Raw genomic sequence first — 18,388 nt, forward strand, 5'->3', positions numbered from 1 at the left:
AGCATCTTTCCAACACTTAAATCCTGATGTCAGTGGCATTCTTTTTTGTATAACATGGGTTAGATCAAATAAATGATCCAAACATCTGCCTTTGAAATGCAACTTTATATTCCAGACTGATCTGTACCTTGAGTAAAAAGACAGTTATGTACAAACAAACACATTCTTTGCTCCTTCCCAGTGGCAAAAACACTAACTTGTATTGTATTTTTGTCTGTATTATATTGCTTTTCACACTGGTGCAACAGAGGGCAAAGCAACCAAGCATTTGCTACTGCTTCAGTGAGGACACCAGAGGACTCACTGCTAGATTCTGGGGGCGTAATGTAGGGCCTCATGTGAAGTGCGGAGATCCCTCAACTCCCTCTGAAGCTGTTCATTTGTATCAGTGGGAGTTGAGGCAGCTCAGAAATCAGGTCCTAATTTAACAGGAAAATTAAGGAAAGTGGGTTTATTCTCTGGAGAAAAGAGAAGACTGAGGTGTACTAATATTTTTCAGAATGATGGAAGACAATTTACAATGGTGGATAAATACAGCTGATGGTTCAAAATCTAAGATCCAAAGGGCCATATCCTCAGCTGGTATAAATCAATGTAACTTCTTTGACTCAAATGAACCATGCTGATTTGCACCAGTTGAGGATCTGGCTATTAATCTTAAAAATTAGGGTGACTGAATGTCTTTATAGGGGTTAATAATGGAGGATACAGCCCTTCACCTCTAGGTCACCAGTTCAAATCCAGCCGTGACTGGTAGTGACTCAGCCCTCGTCCAGACTAACCTGCGGCATCGGCGGGTTAAAATCGATTGCTCGGGGATCGATATATCGCGTCTAGTCTGGACGCGATGTATCGATCCCTGAGCGCGCTTACATCGATTCCGGAACTCCATCAATCCCAACGGAGTTCCGGAATCGACACGGAGAGCCGCGGACATCGATGCTGCGCCGTCCAGACTGGTGAGTACCTCGATTTTAGAAATTCGACTTCAGCTACGTTATTCCCGTAGCTGAAGTTGCGTATCTAAAATCGATTTTAATACCTAGTCTGGACGTGGCCTCAGACATGCTAGCTAATGTCTATGTGGTTGCCTATATGAAATGAGTTGGTAATTTCAGTCCAGTTCCCAGTGGACAAGGGTGCACATCACAAAATCCAGCAACACTGTTGTCATCAGTCTTAGCCCAAATGACAACAAATGGAGACTAAATTCCCCTCTCAGTACCCTAGAGGTGACTCCTGTCACCAAGACTGAAGGACACTGGCAGAGGGAAGCTTCCATTGTTGTTGTACTTCTGTATGTAAATAAAACAGGGCTGGCAATCTATCACCTTTCATTAATAATAAGTCCACATGAAATAAATGGGGAAGCTAGAAGTAAACAAAGCACCTATGAAGAACTATTTCTCATGAAGGTTAATAAATGTCTGTACTACGTTTGTCAAGGTATTTTCCCCACTCTGAACTTTAGGGTACAGATGTGGGGGACCTACATGGACCCTTCTAAGCTTAATTACTAGCTTAGATCGGGTAACACTGCCACCACCCAGAATTTCAGTGTCTGGGGCACTTTCTGTCCCCCCAAAACTTTCCCCTCCCTGGGTTGCCTTGAGGGACTTCACCAATTCCCTGGTGAACACAGATCCAAACCCCTTGGATCTTAAACCAAGGAGAAATTAACTATCCCCCTCCTTTCCCCCCACCAATCCCTAGTGAGTCCAGATCCAATCCCCTTGGATCTTAAAACAAGGAGAAATTATCTATCCTCCCTCCTTTCCCCCCTCCAATCCCTGGTGAGTCCAGATCCAATCCCCTTGGATCTTAAAACAAGGAGAAATTCTCTATCCTCCCTCCTTTCCCCCCACCAATCCCTGGTGAGTCCAGATCCAATCCCTTTGGATCTTAAAACAAGGAAAAATCAATCAGGTTCTTAAAAAGAAAGCTTTTAATTAAAGAAAGAAAAGGTAAAAATTATCTCTGTAAAATCAGGATGGAAAATGCTTTACAGGGTAATCAGATTCCTATAGACCAGAGGAGCCCCCGCTAGCCTTAGGTTCAAAGTTACAGCAAACAGAAGTAAAATCCTTCCAGCAAAAAGAAACATTTACAAGTTGAGAAAACAAACATAACACTAACACGCCTTGCCTGGCTAATTACTTACAAGCTTGAAACATGAGAGACTGATTCAGAAAGATTTGGGGAGCCTGGACTGATGTCCCGAGAGCGAACAACAACCAAAACAAAGAGCACAAACAAAGACTTCCCTCCACCAAGATTTGAAAGTATCTTGTCCCCTTATTGGTCCTCTGGTCAGGTGTCAGCCAGGTTTACTGAGCTTCTTAACCCTTTACAGGTAAAAGAGGCATTAACTCTTAACTATCTGTTTATGACAATGTTACTGGAATGTGTGACCTGAAATACAGGTGGTCTAGAATTACCTAGATTTACATCTGGAGAAGGAAGGGATTGAAGAAAATGGTGGGGGGAAAGAACTAGTAAAGGAAGGTTGGTTGAGAGCAGACTCAAAAGAGCGGGCATGTGGGGCTGGCTGGCTTTTTGTTTTCCTAACAGTTCTTCTATTCTTATGTTTCATTTCAGATTGCCTGTTTGGTACCTGTTGATCAGTTTCAGTTATACCAGCGACTGAAATTTGAACGAGGTGTGAACCATTTATTTTATATTTCTCTTACCATGGCTTAAAATATGGGGTGATGGGGTTCTACTGATTACTAGAAGGCACTACCCCTAGGGAGGGAAAAGGCCTTCATTTTGACATAATTTAACTACAAGGAGTCGGCAGGATTCTACTCCTCTCAAGTCAGTAACAAAACTCCCATGGACATCAACAGGAGCAGGACCAACAGCGCAATTTTTTTGAGTAAAATTATTAGTGAAAATATTCCAACTTGTATGCCTGAGATTGGCTTATCTTTCCTTGGGACAGCTGCAGCGAGGGGGCATCCATGACAGAATGGGTGCAGTGGAGCTGTGCTGCAAGGGACCAGGTTGCATTTGCATTAGGTTAGGATGCCAGGAGCTGGGGTTGGTATGGAGCATCCAAGTGGATGTCCTTGGCCTTTCATGCATCCTAGAGGATCTGCAATGCTTGGGCTTTTCCATGTGAGGAAACCCAGTTTGTATGATAGGACAATAAATGGAAGGTAGGGAAATTTCTACAATGGAACCCTCACAAAGATTTTCTCCCCTGGTTTTTACCATGATTATTGACTACAGCAGAGGTCCCCAAACTAGGGCACACCTCCCTAAGGGGGTGGAGAGGAGCATTTGAGGGGCAGGGGTGGAGTCTGAGCCAATCCCCGTGGGGGGTGGAATGGGAGTGCCACCCAGCTCCACTCATGGCCATGGCTATCAGCCTCGTGCCCGGGGCCCTGGCTGCTGGCCTCAACCCCCAGCCTTAGCTCTGCCCCTACCCCAGCTTTGGCCCCATCCTCAGCTCCCTTAACCCTGTCTGCATACCCCCCAGCTCGGGGAGGAGCTGACAGGGATAAGGGGGGCACAAGGGAAAAAGTATTGGGACCACTGGACTACAGCTTTGTCATAAAGAAGCCGATGACATTAAGAACATAAGAATGACATACTGGGTGAGACCTGTGGTCCATCTAGCCTACTATCCTGTCTTCCAAGAGTGGCCAGTGCCAGGTGCCCCAGAGGGAATAGACAGAACAGGGCAATTGTCAAGTGATCCATCCCCTGTCATCTAGTCCCAGCTTCTGGCAGTTGGAGGGTTAGACACCTGGAGCTAAGGGGCTAATAACCATTGACGGACCTATCCTCCATGGTTTCTTGAATGCCATTATACTTTTGGCCTTCACAACATCCCCTGGCAATGAGCTCTGCAGGTTGATTGTGCATTGTTTTAAGAAGTACTTCCTTATGTTTGTTTTAAATTTGCTGCCTATGAATTTCTTTGGGTGACCCCTGGTTTGTGTGTTATATTAAGGGGTAAATAATGCATCCCTATTCACTTTCTTTATACCATAATTTTATAAACTGCTATAATATCTCCCCTCAGTCATCTCTTTTCTAAACTGAACAGTTCCAGCCTTTTTAATCTCTTCCTGTACAGAATCTGTTCCATACCCCAAATAATTTTGTTGCCCTTCTCTGTACCTTTTTCCGATTCTAATATATCTTTTTCGAGATGGGGCAACCAGATATACATGCAGTATTTAAGGTGTGGGTATACCACAGATTTATTTAGTGGCATTATTTTATTATCTATCCTTTTCCTAATGGCTCCTAACATCGTTAGCTTTTTTGACTGCTGCTGCACATTTAGCTGTTGCTTTCAGAGAACTATTCACAATGACTTCAAGTTCCTTCTTGAGCGATAACAGCTAATTTAGACACCATCATTTTGTATGTATAGTCAAGATTATAGTCTCAAATGTGTATAACTTTGCAGTGATCAACACTGAATTTCATCCGCCATGATGTTGTCCCGGGTGTACCTGTACCACAGGATAAAGGCCAACTGAATTTTTGGGAGATATTTTTATGCTTTCTTTTATCACTTAACCAAGGAGGAGAGTAGTTCAGGTAATCATTCCCAAACTACTTCTTTTTAACCTTATCTATTCTGTATCCTCTGAAACTATAGCGTTTTGCAGCGGGTGTTGATTTAGTGGGTCTAGTAAAGACCCACTAAATCTAGTAAAGACTCTGGTTCTCCACCGAAACGAGAAGAGTAAGGGAAGTCGACCGGAGAGTATCTCCTGTCAGTTCAGCACAGTGAAGACACTGGGGAAGTCGACCTAAGCTATGTCGACTCCAGCTACGTTATTCATGTAGCTGGAGTAGCGTAACTTAGGTCGACTTACTCCAGTAGTGAAGAAAACCCCTCCATTCCCCATATATTCTTAACTGCCCACCAGTTTTTAAATGCTACCAACACACAGGAGCACCGGCAGCCTTTTTGGCACCCTAGGTGACAGAAGGTCCCGTCCCCGAAATGGTGCCCCCAACGAAGGCAGCGGAAAGTCCTGCCCCTGAAATATCGCTGACGATTGCAGCGGCCGAGCATCTGGCTGCCGCGGTCGCCACCTCCAAAATGTCATTGCCCTAGGCGACTACCTAGGTCGCCTAATGGGTTGTGCCGGCCCTGCCAACACACATTTTTATAGATCTAGGTTACAGTCTTTTATTCACAGATCTGGTTGTAAAGGTTAAAGTATACAATGCTGCTCTCTCAGTATGTAAATCTGTCACAAATGAGCCAGAGTCTCTGCCCTTTCTGTAGGAATATTTTTTGAAAATACTATTAGTCAAAACTCCTATGCCAGAACCACCGCATTGGTTATGTGCAGGAAGCAGGCAGGAAATCCAGCCCTCTTTTCAGCTTTGTAGCAACTGAAGATGCACAATTTTGCAAAGTTAAACAATTTTCTTTAGAGTCTAAACTCTTGCCATATCTGCCATTGGCTGCCCAGAGTGATATGGAAATCAAAGAAAGATTATTTTATTTCAGAAATGTTTAAACATTTTACCAATAAGCCTTCCCAGCCTTATACATTGATCACAACTGGGGCAGTGTCTGATGAAAAATTCATAGAAAAGATTGTGTTTGATTCTGTAGATACATTTGAAATCTACCAAGATTTTCAAGGAGAATTCAAAGGTCTACCCAAGTAATTGATCTGTGAAAACCATCCTGGGCCTGATTCCTCTCGGGCACCAGTCTTTGTATAAGAGTTGGAACATAGTCCCAAAGGGCCTAGACCAGAAGCAGGCTGGTCACCAAACTCCATTTCCATTGAAGATAATGTCCATGTTTAGTACCAATTCAAAGGAAAAAGTATTGCCCACAGAATCAAAACCACCATTCTTTATTTTCGTAGGCTGTCTTCCAGATCACACCTGACTGTTAGTATTGTGAGAACTGACCAGAGCACAGCCTCTGGTGCTTGGCTGGTATGCGGTTTAGGGAAACCTCCCTGCTTAGAGCTGAATCTAGTTGGCTGCCTAGGTTGTGGCGAGTCAGAGGAAAGGTGGAGGAGGCCAGGAGAGGAACCACTAGCTCACTGGAAGTATTCAACAACCTTTTAGAGTTGTGTTTGCTTCATATTTTTAGCTGCATCTTTCTAGGCTCGGTAGGCTTTTCTGGTTTCATTGTGCTCTGTGCTCAAGCAAATAGTACATCACAGCAATGACGGCAAAGTACCATCTGTATGTTCTTTGTATACTGAGTGGGCAGGGGAGTTTCATTTCATGCATCATTTATATCTTGCTGCAAAGATTCCACAAAGCCAATAAGCTTTAAAAACAGCGAATGCCAAAGACAGACATTCTTCTGTCTTTCTTCCATCTTATTTTTGAAAGAACTCAAGTTTCCAGAGCTCGGCACATTAGACACTGCAACTTGTTTTGCTTTCGCTGCACGACAATGCTAGAAGAAAATACTTTTATGTTACATTTCTGTAGCTGCAAAGGCTAAACATATTGGACAATAGGCTAGTACAGGGGTCAGCAACCTTTCAGAAGTGGTGTTCCGTGTCTTCATTCGTTCACTCTAATTTAAGGTTTCGAGTGCCAGTAATACATTTTAACGTTCTTAGAAGGTCTCTTTCTATACATCTAAAATATATAACTAAACTCTTGTTGTATGTGAAGTAAATAAGGTTTTAAAAATGTTTAAGAAGCTTCATTTAAAATTAAATAAAATGCAGAGCCCCCCCCCCGGATCAGTGGCCAGGACCCAGGCAGTGTGAGTGCCATTGAAAATCAGCTCGTGTGCTGTCAGAGGTTGCCTACCCCGGGCTAGTGTCTACTGGGGACTGATCTTATCCTGTGCTGAGCCCCTCTTATGAAGGTGCTGAGCACTCAGCTGCCAACCCGGGCTGCAGGTTTCCCACCACTGTATCAGAAACTCCCAGTGGAACAGGAATTTCAGGTGACTGGCAGGTTATCTGCTCCTAATAGACTTTTTGCACAGATTTTGGTGGACTGCAGCCTGGCTTCCTCCAGTTTGTGCCAGAAAGCAGTGAAATCAAATCAAATCTGTCATCATGGTCATATTTTAGCTGGGTTCTCATTGAAATTTCTCTAAGCAACACAAGGGCATAGTAGCAAGAGTCAACATTTGTCACTCATTACCAAATGATAGTTTGTATAAGATACCACATCGATGCCGGGTGATAATGGCGATATCACAGAAGCTATTGTGTGGTAACAGCTGACCAATGTTATTTTTTTAATGATGACCACCTAGTGAGGAGAATAAGTATCACTATTCTTAGTTTCTAGATGGGGAAAATGAGGCTCAGAGAAATGATTTTACTCAGACCTGAGTGGAGCTATTCCTGATATAAGTGCAAGATCATAATTGCTTATATTTTTAGAGGGATATTAGGTAATATTAGGTATATATTCATATTGACGTGTAAAAAGTCCCGCTTTTAACAGACCTATTAGCTAGCTGAATTTATTCCAATTTTTGTAATTCAGTCCTATTGCTTAAGACTTCAAGGACATGGCTAACAGGCTCTTTAAATTTAGAATAGCAGCAGTACAAATGTACCTAAGTATTTATTTTTTGAAATAGTATCATTCCAGCCCTCAAGGAAGAACAGTTTTTCATTTAATTTGCTTTTCCAGAGCGTACCTTAAATGGATAGGCCAGATATGCAGCAGGGCCTGTAACAGCGCAACAGAGACAAATGTTGTTCAAGGCAGAGATGTGTATGCCCTTCTAGAGAGAGATGGGGAGACTATCTAACATTCACTCATTAACTTATCACCAACTTCTCACGGTGAAAGACTGAAGTTTGTCTGACGGTGTCTGATAAATTCTCATCATTTTAATTATGTGTCCAGTGCAACACTGTTTGCACTGTGGCCATAGTCTTAGCAATACAGAATCCTTTAAAGATGTAAGTGGCCATCAGATGAGGCCTTGTATGACTAGAGAAATGGTAATTGGAATGAAAAAAGGAGTATATAATGAATGCAGATTTGAACCATTTTGTTTCCATATTTATGTTTCAGAAGTCCACTTGGACCCATGCAGAACGTGGTGCCCTGCTGCTGACTGCCAGACCATGTGCCACGTTGAACTGAGTGACTCAGGACAACCAGTGCCTGTGGAATGCCCAGCTTGTCACCTGAAATTCTGTTCATCTTGCAAAGAAGTATGGCACCCAGAGTGCTTGTGCCAGGACAACCAACCCATTGTAATACCAACTGAGCAAGGGTAAGAGCAGAATTCAGCTAGGCTGTGCCATCTTTTAGCTCTGCTAGCGGTACAAAATGGATGTCCAATACCACAAATACTTCATGGACCTGTCTTCTCCATATTTTAGACTTCTTTATAATACATCATTACAGATGTGTTTCTAAATATAATTCACGTGCTGCTGTTACTCCTGCGTTAAGCAGCTACTTATGGAGTTGGAAGGTCCATGGTCGTCAGTCTGGGTTATCCTGTGCTTTGCATCTTTGTGTGTGTCATTCAGGCCTTGTCTACACACACAAATTATACCGCTTTAACTATATCAGTGTAGTTATATTGATGCAACCTCCCTAGTGTAGGTGCAGTTACTGTATAGCAATATAGCTATTTCCACAGGGAAGGGTGTCACAGCTCCGCTCACCACTAGTGCACCTCCTCCTGGTCACTCTGGGGATTAACTGATTCCAAGTCCAATGCCTCCTTTTCACCTCTCATTGCACATCCTACCTTCTCTTCCTAGCTCTCAGTGAGGCAAGATGCAGTGTTCATGGCTTAATCTTCCAGTCAAGTCATGTGTGTCAGGCAGTTTTCCCATTCACTGCTTAGCTAGTGCCACTTCCCCAGTGACTGGTAGGGGAACCTGGGCCCACCCTCTACTCAAAGTTTCACCTCAGGGACCCTGTAACGGAGTGGGACTCACCCCTGCGGCGCCTCCTGCTGGTTCCTTCTGGGAATTAGCTCACCAGCCTCTGGAGCACTCTCTGCAGGCTGGTGTCCCATTGCCGTTGGCCCCCATGTCCCTCCTGGACCACAGTGCCCCTTTACTCAGGGTGCTGCCCCCCTGCAGTACCCCGCACAGATCTGGGTTTCCCCTTCCCAGGGAACCCGCACCTTCTATTCCCACCTCGCCTCAGTACATGGCTACTGCCAGCCACCATCAAGCCCCTGTTCACTGAGGCGGACTGCAGGCTAATTGCCACTCATCACAGGCAAGGAAGGGTTTGGACCTGCTGCCTCTGTCTACCATTGGGCTATCCCCTGCAACTTCCGTACCTATTTGGCTGTATACTAGGCTGCAGCCTGGGAGGTTTCCAGGCCAGAGCTCCCCAACTCCCTTGGCCTTCCACCAGCCCTGCTCCATCCAGGTACCTTCTCTAGCTCCCCAGCAGCCAGGCCCATCTCTCTCCACAGCTAGAGGAGGCTGCGTCTCTGCTCCTGGCTTTTATAGGGCCAGTTATGTCTGTCTGGGGCATGGCCACAGCTGAGGCTGCCTCCCAGTCAGCCCAGTTTTTCCTCTGCCCCAGCCCTCTCCCAGGGCTGTTTAAAGCACTTCCAGGCAGGAGTAGGTGACCACCTCCCTACAGACCCTCTGATCAGTAGGTACAGAGGGGAGGGATAGCTCAGTGGTTTGAGCATTGACCTGCTAAACCCAAGGTTGTGAGGTCAATCCTTGAGGGGGCCACTTAGGGATCTGGGGCAAAAATCTTATCTGAGGATTGGTCCTGCTTTGAGCAGGGGGTTGGACTAGATGATCTCCTGAGGTCCCTTCTAACCCTGGTATTCTATGACTTAATCAGAATCTGAACACCAAGTAATGCTTTAAAACCCAGTGGGCCAGCCTATACTCTACCCTGATCCCAAGACCCACCAGGGATATCAGTTGGCAGCTCTTTCATGGAGCCATGAGCACAGGCATGTATTTGGCACGGTTTACCCCTGTCCCAGACACCTGCCCCATCTGCAGCGTGAGGGAGACCCTGGCACACATTTATTTAGTGTGTGCCAGGTTGCAGCCCCTATACCAGCTCCTCACCAATATCCTGTTACGTTTCTGGCTGTACTTTTCCCCTCACCTCCTCCTTTATGCACTCCCTATCATTGGCCCACAAAGTTGCAGGACCTCCTGGTCAGCCTCCTCCTCACCCTAGCTAAAATGGCCATCTACGCAACCAGGGAGAGGAGGTTGGCCAGTGGAGACTCCTGTGACTGTGGGGCTTGTTTCCGGGCCTTAGTCCATTCACGTATCCGGGCAGAGTTCCTCTGGGCGGCGTCTGCTGGCTCCCTTGACGCCTTCGAGGAGCAGTGGGCGTTGTCTGGGGTTCTCTGCTCGGTATCCCCATCAGGCTCCCTTCTTATGACCTTCTGACTGCACTCCTATCCCTGTTCTTTTATTAGTTGTCCCCCGATATCAGTTGGGTTCTGAGGTCCTGTAGATCCTCCCCTTAGGCTGGCGGGGGGATCTGTTAGCAATGGACGGGCTTCTGCCTGCCCAGTTCCCAGAAACCCAATAGGTAAAACCCAGCCCAGTTCATTCCTTCTCAGCTCAGCGCCTTCATTATTCAGTCAAAAGATTACTTAAGCTGCCTGATTCTCCTAAGCCATGGCCTGTCCAGTTACTTGGCCCCCTTCTTAGCCTCCAGTAACCCCTTTAGGGCCATTGTTGGGGTGAACAACCCGTCACAAAGGGGAATAAACTATAACATCATAAAGCACCTTTAAAATGACATAGCTGCGTCTATACAAGGTATTACATAAATTTAACTCTTTTGGTAGAGAAATCATACCTCTTAACCATAAGAGTTGAACTGGTATAAAAACTGTACATAGACTAGGCCTAACTCTTGTGCTAAGTAGGTGCCAAATTCTTCCACTGGTGTGAATGGAGAATTCTGATTTGGTAGCCATTTATACTCACTTTGCACAGATGCAAATGACTGCACTAGCTGTGTCCTTACAGCAGCCTGTTAGTGAGGATGCATAGTTCTGGCAATGGCTGAATGTCTCTGAATTCTGTAAATACTCTTATGTTTACATTATACCAGGTCTCTGGCCAACCTGTGCTCACAGAAACAGAACAGCATTCACTGGCGTGCACAGAGTAATCTTTAAACTCTCTATTGTGCTCTGTGGTTTCTACCACTGTGAATATTTTTGCAAGAGTTGAAAGAGTTAAAACTAAGCATTCTGGTCAGCAGGGGGTTTCATCAAACAGGAATTGCCTGTGAGATCTTCATATGATTTTTGATCTTCAAGATAGATCTTTGGTTTTGATTGAAGTTAAAGCTGTCATGCAGAGGAAAGGACAGTACACAGTCCAGTCATCTTAACAAAATACAGAAGCTCTTTTCCACATTGTCCAGTGCCATTCTTTTAATATTATATCTGTTACATGCATGGTTGTAGTGAGTCTTTACTTTGTATATTATGAAAAATCAGTGGAATTGAATGTTTAATTTGTCTCTATGCTGCATGAACAGGGTTATTTTCCCTCTTAGTATATGTTTTAATGCATTCCCTTGAATACGAGATTTTATACTTCCAGTGTATTAAGAAGCTAACATCAGACAATCTTGAAACTCATGGCACATGCCAGACCATGGAGTTGAGTGTGAACTAGGGGACCTACAGAACATAATGATGCATAAGCGACTTGACATTAGTACTTGAGTCATACAACCACAGGTTTTGCACTGAAATTTCATCTTTCATATATTTCCTTACTCTCCTAGAGCACTTACCAGGACTGACACAGAGGCTCCAATTAAACAGTGCCCAGTGTGCCGGATCTATATTGAACGAAATGAAGGCTGTGCTCAAATGATGTGTAAGAACTGCAAGCATACATTTTGCTGGTACTGCCTACAGAACTTGGATGTAAGTACTATATGCTGAAGGTTCTAGAGCAAGGCTAGTTAAGGATTTGGGGGATAAGTCCCACATGTCATAACCGGAATCATGTATGTTCTAGTTCTGTCCCTTATGCCAAGGATAAAAGGATCTTTACTTGAGTGAATGCCATTGTATTTAAATGGAGCCTCATGGTGGCCAAAGCTTAAAAGTTACTTCTGCTCCCAATGAGCCTCAAAGAGATTTCTTTCTTTTTTTCCTGAATTGAAGTGGATTGTAGCCAAATCTCTTGGCCAATGCTAATTCTCTTGGGGAAGATGAATTTTCCAATACTGTTGCTAAAGATAGGTGGGTTGAGAACTATTTAGCTGTGTTCCCCCTTCCTTTCCCCTCCCCCCCAATTCATTGGATTCCAACTTGTTAAATATGTTCAGATTTGGTCTGGTACAGATAAAGGCTACAGTTTCAAATTGGGGTCAATTCAGAGCTCATTTAAACTAGGTCACTTCTCCATAGTCAGTCTCTAGTGCCATATTAGCAGAAGAGAATGATCCACTTAATAAGTTTGAGGATGAAAGTGTTTTGGAAACTACTTTACTTTCCATGTTCAGAATCTTATTAGGGATACAAAGAGCTCAAGAGGAGGGGAGAACAGGAAGTCTGAACTCGGAGGACACTATCATCATAAAAAGTGCCCAAATCTGCAGTTGCCAAGCACTGCCCCAAAACATCAAATATTCTCCACTTGCACTGACTTTGAATTCTAAAGGAAGGTCCAAAAGAAGGAACATACTGGTGTACAATGATAACATCAGTTTTTGGCATAGTCAGTAGTAATATTTGTGGGAGGTGAGGAAAAGAACTCTTTGTACCAGCACTTGAGGTAAAATAAAGTTAAATGGGTTTTTGCTACACAGTTTGGAAATTATGGAACTTCCTTGTTCCTCTTTATTCTCTATATGTTAAATAGGGTGTGCTCAACTTTCTATCCAGGCTATTTATGGGTGCTGTTTTTTCAAGTCTATTTTGAAGTACATAGTGTACACAATCATTGTGTAATACTATGAAGAATTGGTGCTGTGTCAAGTTTCCATATTAGTCTAAACATGTGAAGCTGTGATAACTGTCTGTAGATGTGTCTTTAAATGGTTTTAATCAGTTAAAGATAAGTCAATTAAATGATTTATTTGAGAACATGTAGTCATTGCATGATTACAATATAGCTCTTATAAACTCACTAAGGTTTCAGGCATTCAAAGTTTACTGCAAGGTAATGCTTGTATAACAAAAAAGTTCAGTTGAAGAATGAATGGAAAAAGCAAGGCTCAAGCTACAGGGGAAGTGTTGGGGGAGGGTGTTTGGAAACTGAGTGCCATTCCTCTTGTTGAGATAAAATAATTAGTTTGATAAGTATTAGTTTGATGGGGGAGAAAAGGAAAGTGAGGACTTTCCATTTTAAAGAGCAGCCTATAAAGCCCATGGAAGAACTAACTGGAGAACAGAGAAATATTAGGAATGCAGAAGATAAACATTAGGGATATGAAATGTCTTAGACAGTGTGTCTTATAGATCTAAAGTTTCCCATTTTATTTCTCAAAGTAATTAAGTAACAGGCAGGCAAACTTCTCCACCAGAACAGTTAATTTTACTGCACTGTCAGGAATGTGGTAGTTCTACTCCTATCCTGTTAATCTCCCCACATTAACGTGACCTGCTCAGTATAGTTTTTTTTTTAAATCTTTCAGAATGATATCTTCTTAAGACATTATGACAAAGGCCCCTGCAGAAACAAACTGGGTCATTCTCGAGCCTCAGTTATGTGGAACAGAACACAGGTATGCTGATAACCGGCTCAAACAGAGCAATCACACACTTTATTTTCTTGTTGGTTAATTTTTTTTTCTTTAAACTTTGCAGGTTGTGGGGATCCTGGTGGGATTGGGTATCATAGCGCTGGTGACTTCTCCCTTGCTGCTTGTGGCATCTCCATGCATCATCTGCTGTGTCTGCAAATCCTGCAGGGGCAAAAAGAAAAAGCATGACCCACCGACAACCTAAAACTCTGTGTCTGTTTCTGCCTCTGTCTATACAGTAGATGTATGTGAGAAAGCGCAAAGATTGGGTTTTGGTGTCATATCTACCAAATAATTCTCCCTCTACTTGCCAACTTTGAGGATAAGTGCCTATTGTTTTCAGGCCACTGTATTGCTTGCAAGTCACAGTTCAGGAAATGACTGGGAGATTGTAATGTGTATATATAATTTAAAAAGGTCACTGTCAAGTAATTCAGCCACAAATATGATCCACCTTTAAAACTGTTAGAATCTTATAGAAAGAGGGATCTTCCAGAACCTGGACATGTATTTATTCTGCCATATGGAGGGAGTACAGGTAAATGAACAAGCCCACTTCTTAGTACTCTGCTGATTATAAAGTAAAAGAAGAAGAAGTATGTTGCTATTATCTGCTGGCTTGTGACCTATTAAAAATAACAAATATATATTTACATATATTTGATAATTTCCCTTCAAGCAGATGCCACAGCATTTTGTGTTGAAGGGGTAAGGTGGGGGAGTGGAATACTGGAGAAATAATGAAGAGGATATTTACCAAGAATGGATTCTGGTAATTATAATTTTGTAACTATACCATTGTGTTGAATTGTATGGATTGTACTTCAGTGAACACACACACACTCACTTATGCCACACCAGTGATTTTTGGTGTATTACACCATTACCAATGATCTACACCACACTATAAACTATGTTTAAATTATATTATTTAGATGTATTACCTAACAACTGTGAAAATACAATGTGTACCTCACAGTCGGCACAAATAAAAACCAGATGGTATAGCTATTGCAAACTCTGATCTTAATTGGATATTCATTACTATGAAAAACAGGGCCAAACTAGCTGCTGTTGATGTCAGTGGTATTTTTACTATTGATCTCAGTGGGAGCAGTAGCAACCAATAAAATAGTCTTTCCTGTATAAAAAAAAAAATCTCATTTGCCAACGCCTCAATGGAAATCATTGTCTTGTATATTCTGTGTTAAAAGGTGATGTTACAAGTCAACAGTGCCACATCTTTCTTGAAATGTTAGGTTTATATACATGACATGGCTGCTACATTCTTGGGCTGACCGTTCTACCTACTTGTGGCTCCATTTCCCTCTGCCTTTTGTGAGTACCGTGGATATTGTAAACTTGTGGAAACAGATCTAATGTTTTAGTGAAGGCCATGCTACATCTCCCATAGAATATGCAGTAAACCATATAAAACGCATGTATGTATATGTATGGTATGTATGATAGTACATAATATTTAATATATTTTGTGTGTATATATACACACTCAGAGTTCTTTATACATTTTTAACAGTTTATAAAGGGCAGCAACAAGAACCTTGTAAAAATTACTCAGCACCGGTTAGAGATGTGGCCAGCGCATCCCACCAAGCAACCTTTTTAGAATTGTGGCAACTAACACAAATCTCTGGATAAAATTTTGCTGTATTAATTGGTAGTTATTATTTCTGTCCCCCAAAAGGGTAAAGAGCACTGTTATTAATGATTTATTGGTAGTTACTTTGTATCTCTAAAAGGCTGTCATTTAATGCTCTAGTTTAATTTGGTTCTTCACTGCAAGCATGATTCAGATCCTGATCTCAACTACGCCAATGTGCATTCAGAATAACTCTTCTGAAGCTCATGGACTTCACTCTGGATTTGCATGGGAATAACTGAGATCAAATTCTGATCCATAGTGTTTATACCACCATTAGTTGGTGCTTACTTGTTTTCTGGGCTCCTGTTTGTACATTTGATATTTGTGGGAATTTACATGAGTTTTCTCTACAATCAGCAGTAATTCCAACCCCAGTTGACAAGGTCTGTAAGGAGAATGAAATGTGATGCAAAATCAGAAAAAGTTATCAGGCATCCAGTCCTCTAGCCTACCCTCCCTCCCAGGCTACAAAGAGAAAACTAAAGTGAACTTCAGTTTTATTTTGTTTGGCTAAGCCTCAGGAACTTTGCCTTCTTGGCAGCTGTAAATGTGACCTTTTTGTTCAACTTCTCTCTCTGGCTGCTGAAACAGTAGTAAACATCTTATTTTAAGGAAGCATAGTCTGCAGAGCAGACTAACAGGGACAAAGACCTTAAATAATAGTGTCTGCTTCTCTTTGAACAAAATTAATGTTGAATGAATTTGCTTCCAGTAATGACTGGAAGGTAGACAGTGTACTAGTCTGAAAGACTGTATTTATTCTCCATCCAGAGCTTAATCTAAGTGAAGCAGGAAGGTAGTCAGTACATTCTAAATATAGAGTACAATGCAGGCCAATGTGATTTATGATAAGCTGAGAATATTTTATGTACGTATTTTCTTTAGGAGCAGTAATGGTCATGTTGGGCATTACTCATGACAAATTAAAATGTTCGGCCTTTGGCCTTGCACTGTTTTTCTACCTACACTTTTACAGCAGTACTGTCATTTCCAGTTTATCCGTGATCTTCTAGTAGAGAAACTCGCTTGAACAAACTCCAAAGGACAAATTGTTGGAGAGCTGTAAAGTCTTTAATCATAACCAGTGCTATGATATTCAATATCCCTCACCTATTAAACCTCATGGTGTTTTTCATATTTTGTATGTATTCATTCTGTCCAAACAACTATCCACGCAGTGGGGTTGGTACAATTCTTCCCCTCTTGCTATGCTGGAAGTCAGTATTGCCTAACAAATGAGGAAGTTCCTTTCTTAATGATAAAAGTTTTGTCATTAACGCTGCAGTTACAAACCAAGGGCTAAATTCTGCTATCAGTTGTGTAGTAACTGAGGGCAGAATTTTGCCCAATGTACGTTGATGGCTATAAGGTAATTGCATTCCTCAATTATTTTAACAGAATGCAAATTATCTCCCTTTTCAGTATTATAGAATTATCTAAATTTAATGTGACTCTCCGGTTATTTAACAAACATCAAATTTTTATAAAATGGTTCAGAATCTAAAGTTTGATTTCCTTATGGTGCAAATTCAGAATCCCAGTTTTGGTTAATTGAAATAAACACACACACGTGCCACAGCACTGAAAAAACAGATGATAGAATATCCTTTACTTTGGGTCTATTGTTTTAGAACCAAGGTAGTTTATTTCTGAAGCAATATTTTACACAACTCTAATTATTCTAGAACAGCTTTTTAAAACTTAAAGCTATGAACCTTACTAGCCTGGTTTCCCTTAAAAAGGGTGTGTGTGCTGCATCAGCCCATCTTGGTTTTTGAAAGCAGTTTATCTGAGGCTGTGGAACAACCTAAACACTGATTCTGCCAGCTGTTAGCCCATGTGCTAACTTTGCTTGAGTAAAGTTACATGAATACTTAAGTACTGGTAGCATTGGGTCTCTTTTGCTTGATGTAGCTGTTGCTTAATTATTCTGCACACTGGCCCGATAATCAAGCAGTCACAGTGAAACTGTTCTGGGATTCCAAAGAAATAACTTTAGGCAGAAGATTTTAAAGTGTTTGTTTATGAATAAGCATATACTAAATGGCAAATACAGCAAATTATATAAACAAGATAGTAGTGCCAAAAGTCCAAAGGGTCCTGGGACACAGGGTACATATGACTTCTTTAAGTAATGCCACTGTGAATCTCTTACAATCTCTTACAACTCCAACAACTCTCAATGACTGTTGGACATCAGAACCAGATTCGATTCATACTGTGCGAGAATTTACTTCTCCTATTATTGTCAATCTACAGTTTTTCCCAAGTGCTTTTGATCTTGTAGTGACTAACATGAAGGCTAGCATATTCAGAGGTATTATGGATTAATAGACAGCCTGAGATTTATGAGATGAGCTTTTCTCCACTCAAATCTCCACTGTAACACTGACTTGCTTTGTGGCCTTGGGAAAATCAGTGTAGTTTGCAGTGTAATTTCACCTAAAATTACTCGTCAGTTCTGAGAACATAGGCCCTGGAGCCACGTTTTCAAAGGTGCCAACCATGGAGTTTGGTTTAAATTTTGGTTGCTCAGCATCTCTGAAATTAGGCTCCAGATGTCTGAAGAGTGGCACCAAAAATATAGGCCACTTTCAGAGAACTGGCTCTTAACTTCAGTGGGCCAAATCTTCAGCTTATGTAAATTTCATAGTTTCACTGCAGTCAATGGAGCTATGCTAAATACACCAGATGAGAATCTGCCCCCATGTCTCTTAGGTCCCAATTATAAAATGAGGATAATGCCTGCTTACAATAAGCACCATTAAATGATAAATATTTACCATGTTTGTAGTATAAATGCATCTCTGCAGTATCTATTTTAACTTTAGAAGATACATAGTCAATGCTGCAGTAACTGATTATTTTTAATGGTGCATGTTTTATTTACCTCACAGAAGGGGATGAGGATTAACAGTAGTTAATATTAGTACAGTGCTTTGAGGATGTTAAGTATGTGACAGACGCAAACCAGTGTGGTACAGGAGTCTGGTAGAGGGCAAATATACTGGTCACTGGCTGAGTAGCTTTCTGTTCCCTGAGTGACCAGAGCAGGGG

General features: G+C 42.1%; 1 protein-coding gene across 5 annotated transcripts in view; it reads left to right on the top strand.

Moving 5' to 3' along the window:
* The window catches only part of RNF144B (ring finger protein 144B), a 125,010-nt gene extending 108,542 nt beyond the window's left edge, over nucleotides 1-16,468 (top strand). For all 5 annotated transcript variants that reach the window (XM_030552517.1, XM_030552519.1, XM_030552518.1 and 2 more), the window contains 5 exons: nucleotides 2,599-2,659; nucleotides 8,005-8,209; nucleotides 11,698-11,842; nucleotides 13,561-13,650; nucleotides 13,733-16,468. In XM_030552517.1, coding sequence (XP_030408377.1) covers nucleotides 2,599-2,659; nucleotides 8,005-8,209; nucleotides 11,698-11,842; nucleotides 13,561-13,650; nucleotides 13,733-13,873 — 642 coding nt within the window. In that variant the 3' untranslated portion in view covers nucleotides 13,874-16,468. The remainder of the gene's footprint in view (nucleotides 1-2,598; nucleotides 2,660-8,004; nucleotides 8,210-11,697; nucleotides 11,843-13,560; nucleotides 13,651-13,732) is intronic.
* The last annotated feature ends 1,920 nt before the right edge of the window (nucleotides 16,469-18,388 follow it).

This window comes from Gopherus evgoodei, chromosome 2 (assembly GCF_007399415.2).
Source record: "Gopherus evgoodei ecotype Sinaloan lineage chromosome 2, rGopEvg1_v1.p, whole genome shotgun sequence".
NCBI classification, from domain to species: domain Eukaryota; kingdom Metazoa; phylum Chordata; order Testudines; family Testudinidae; genus Gopherus; species Gopherus evgoodei.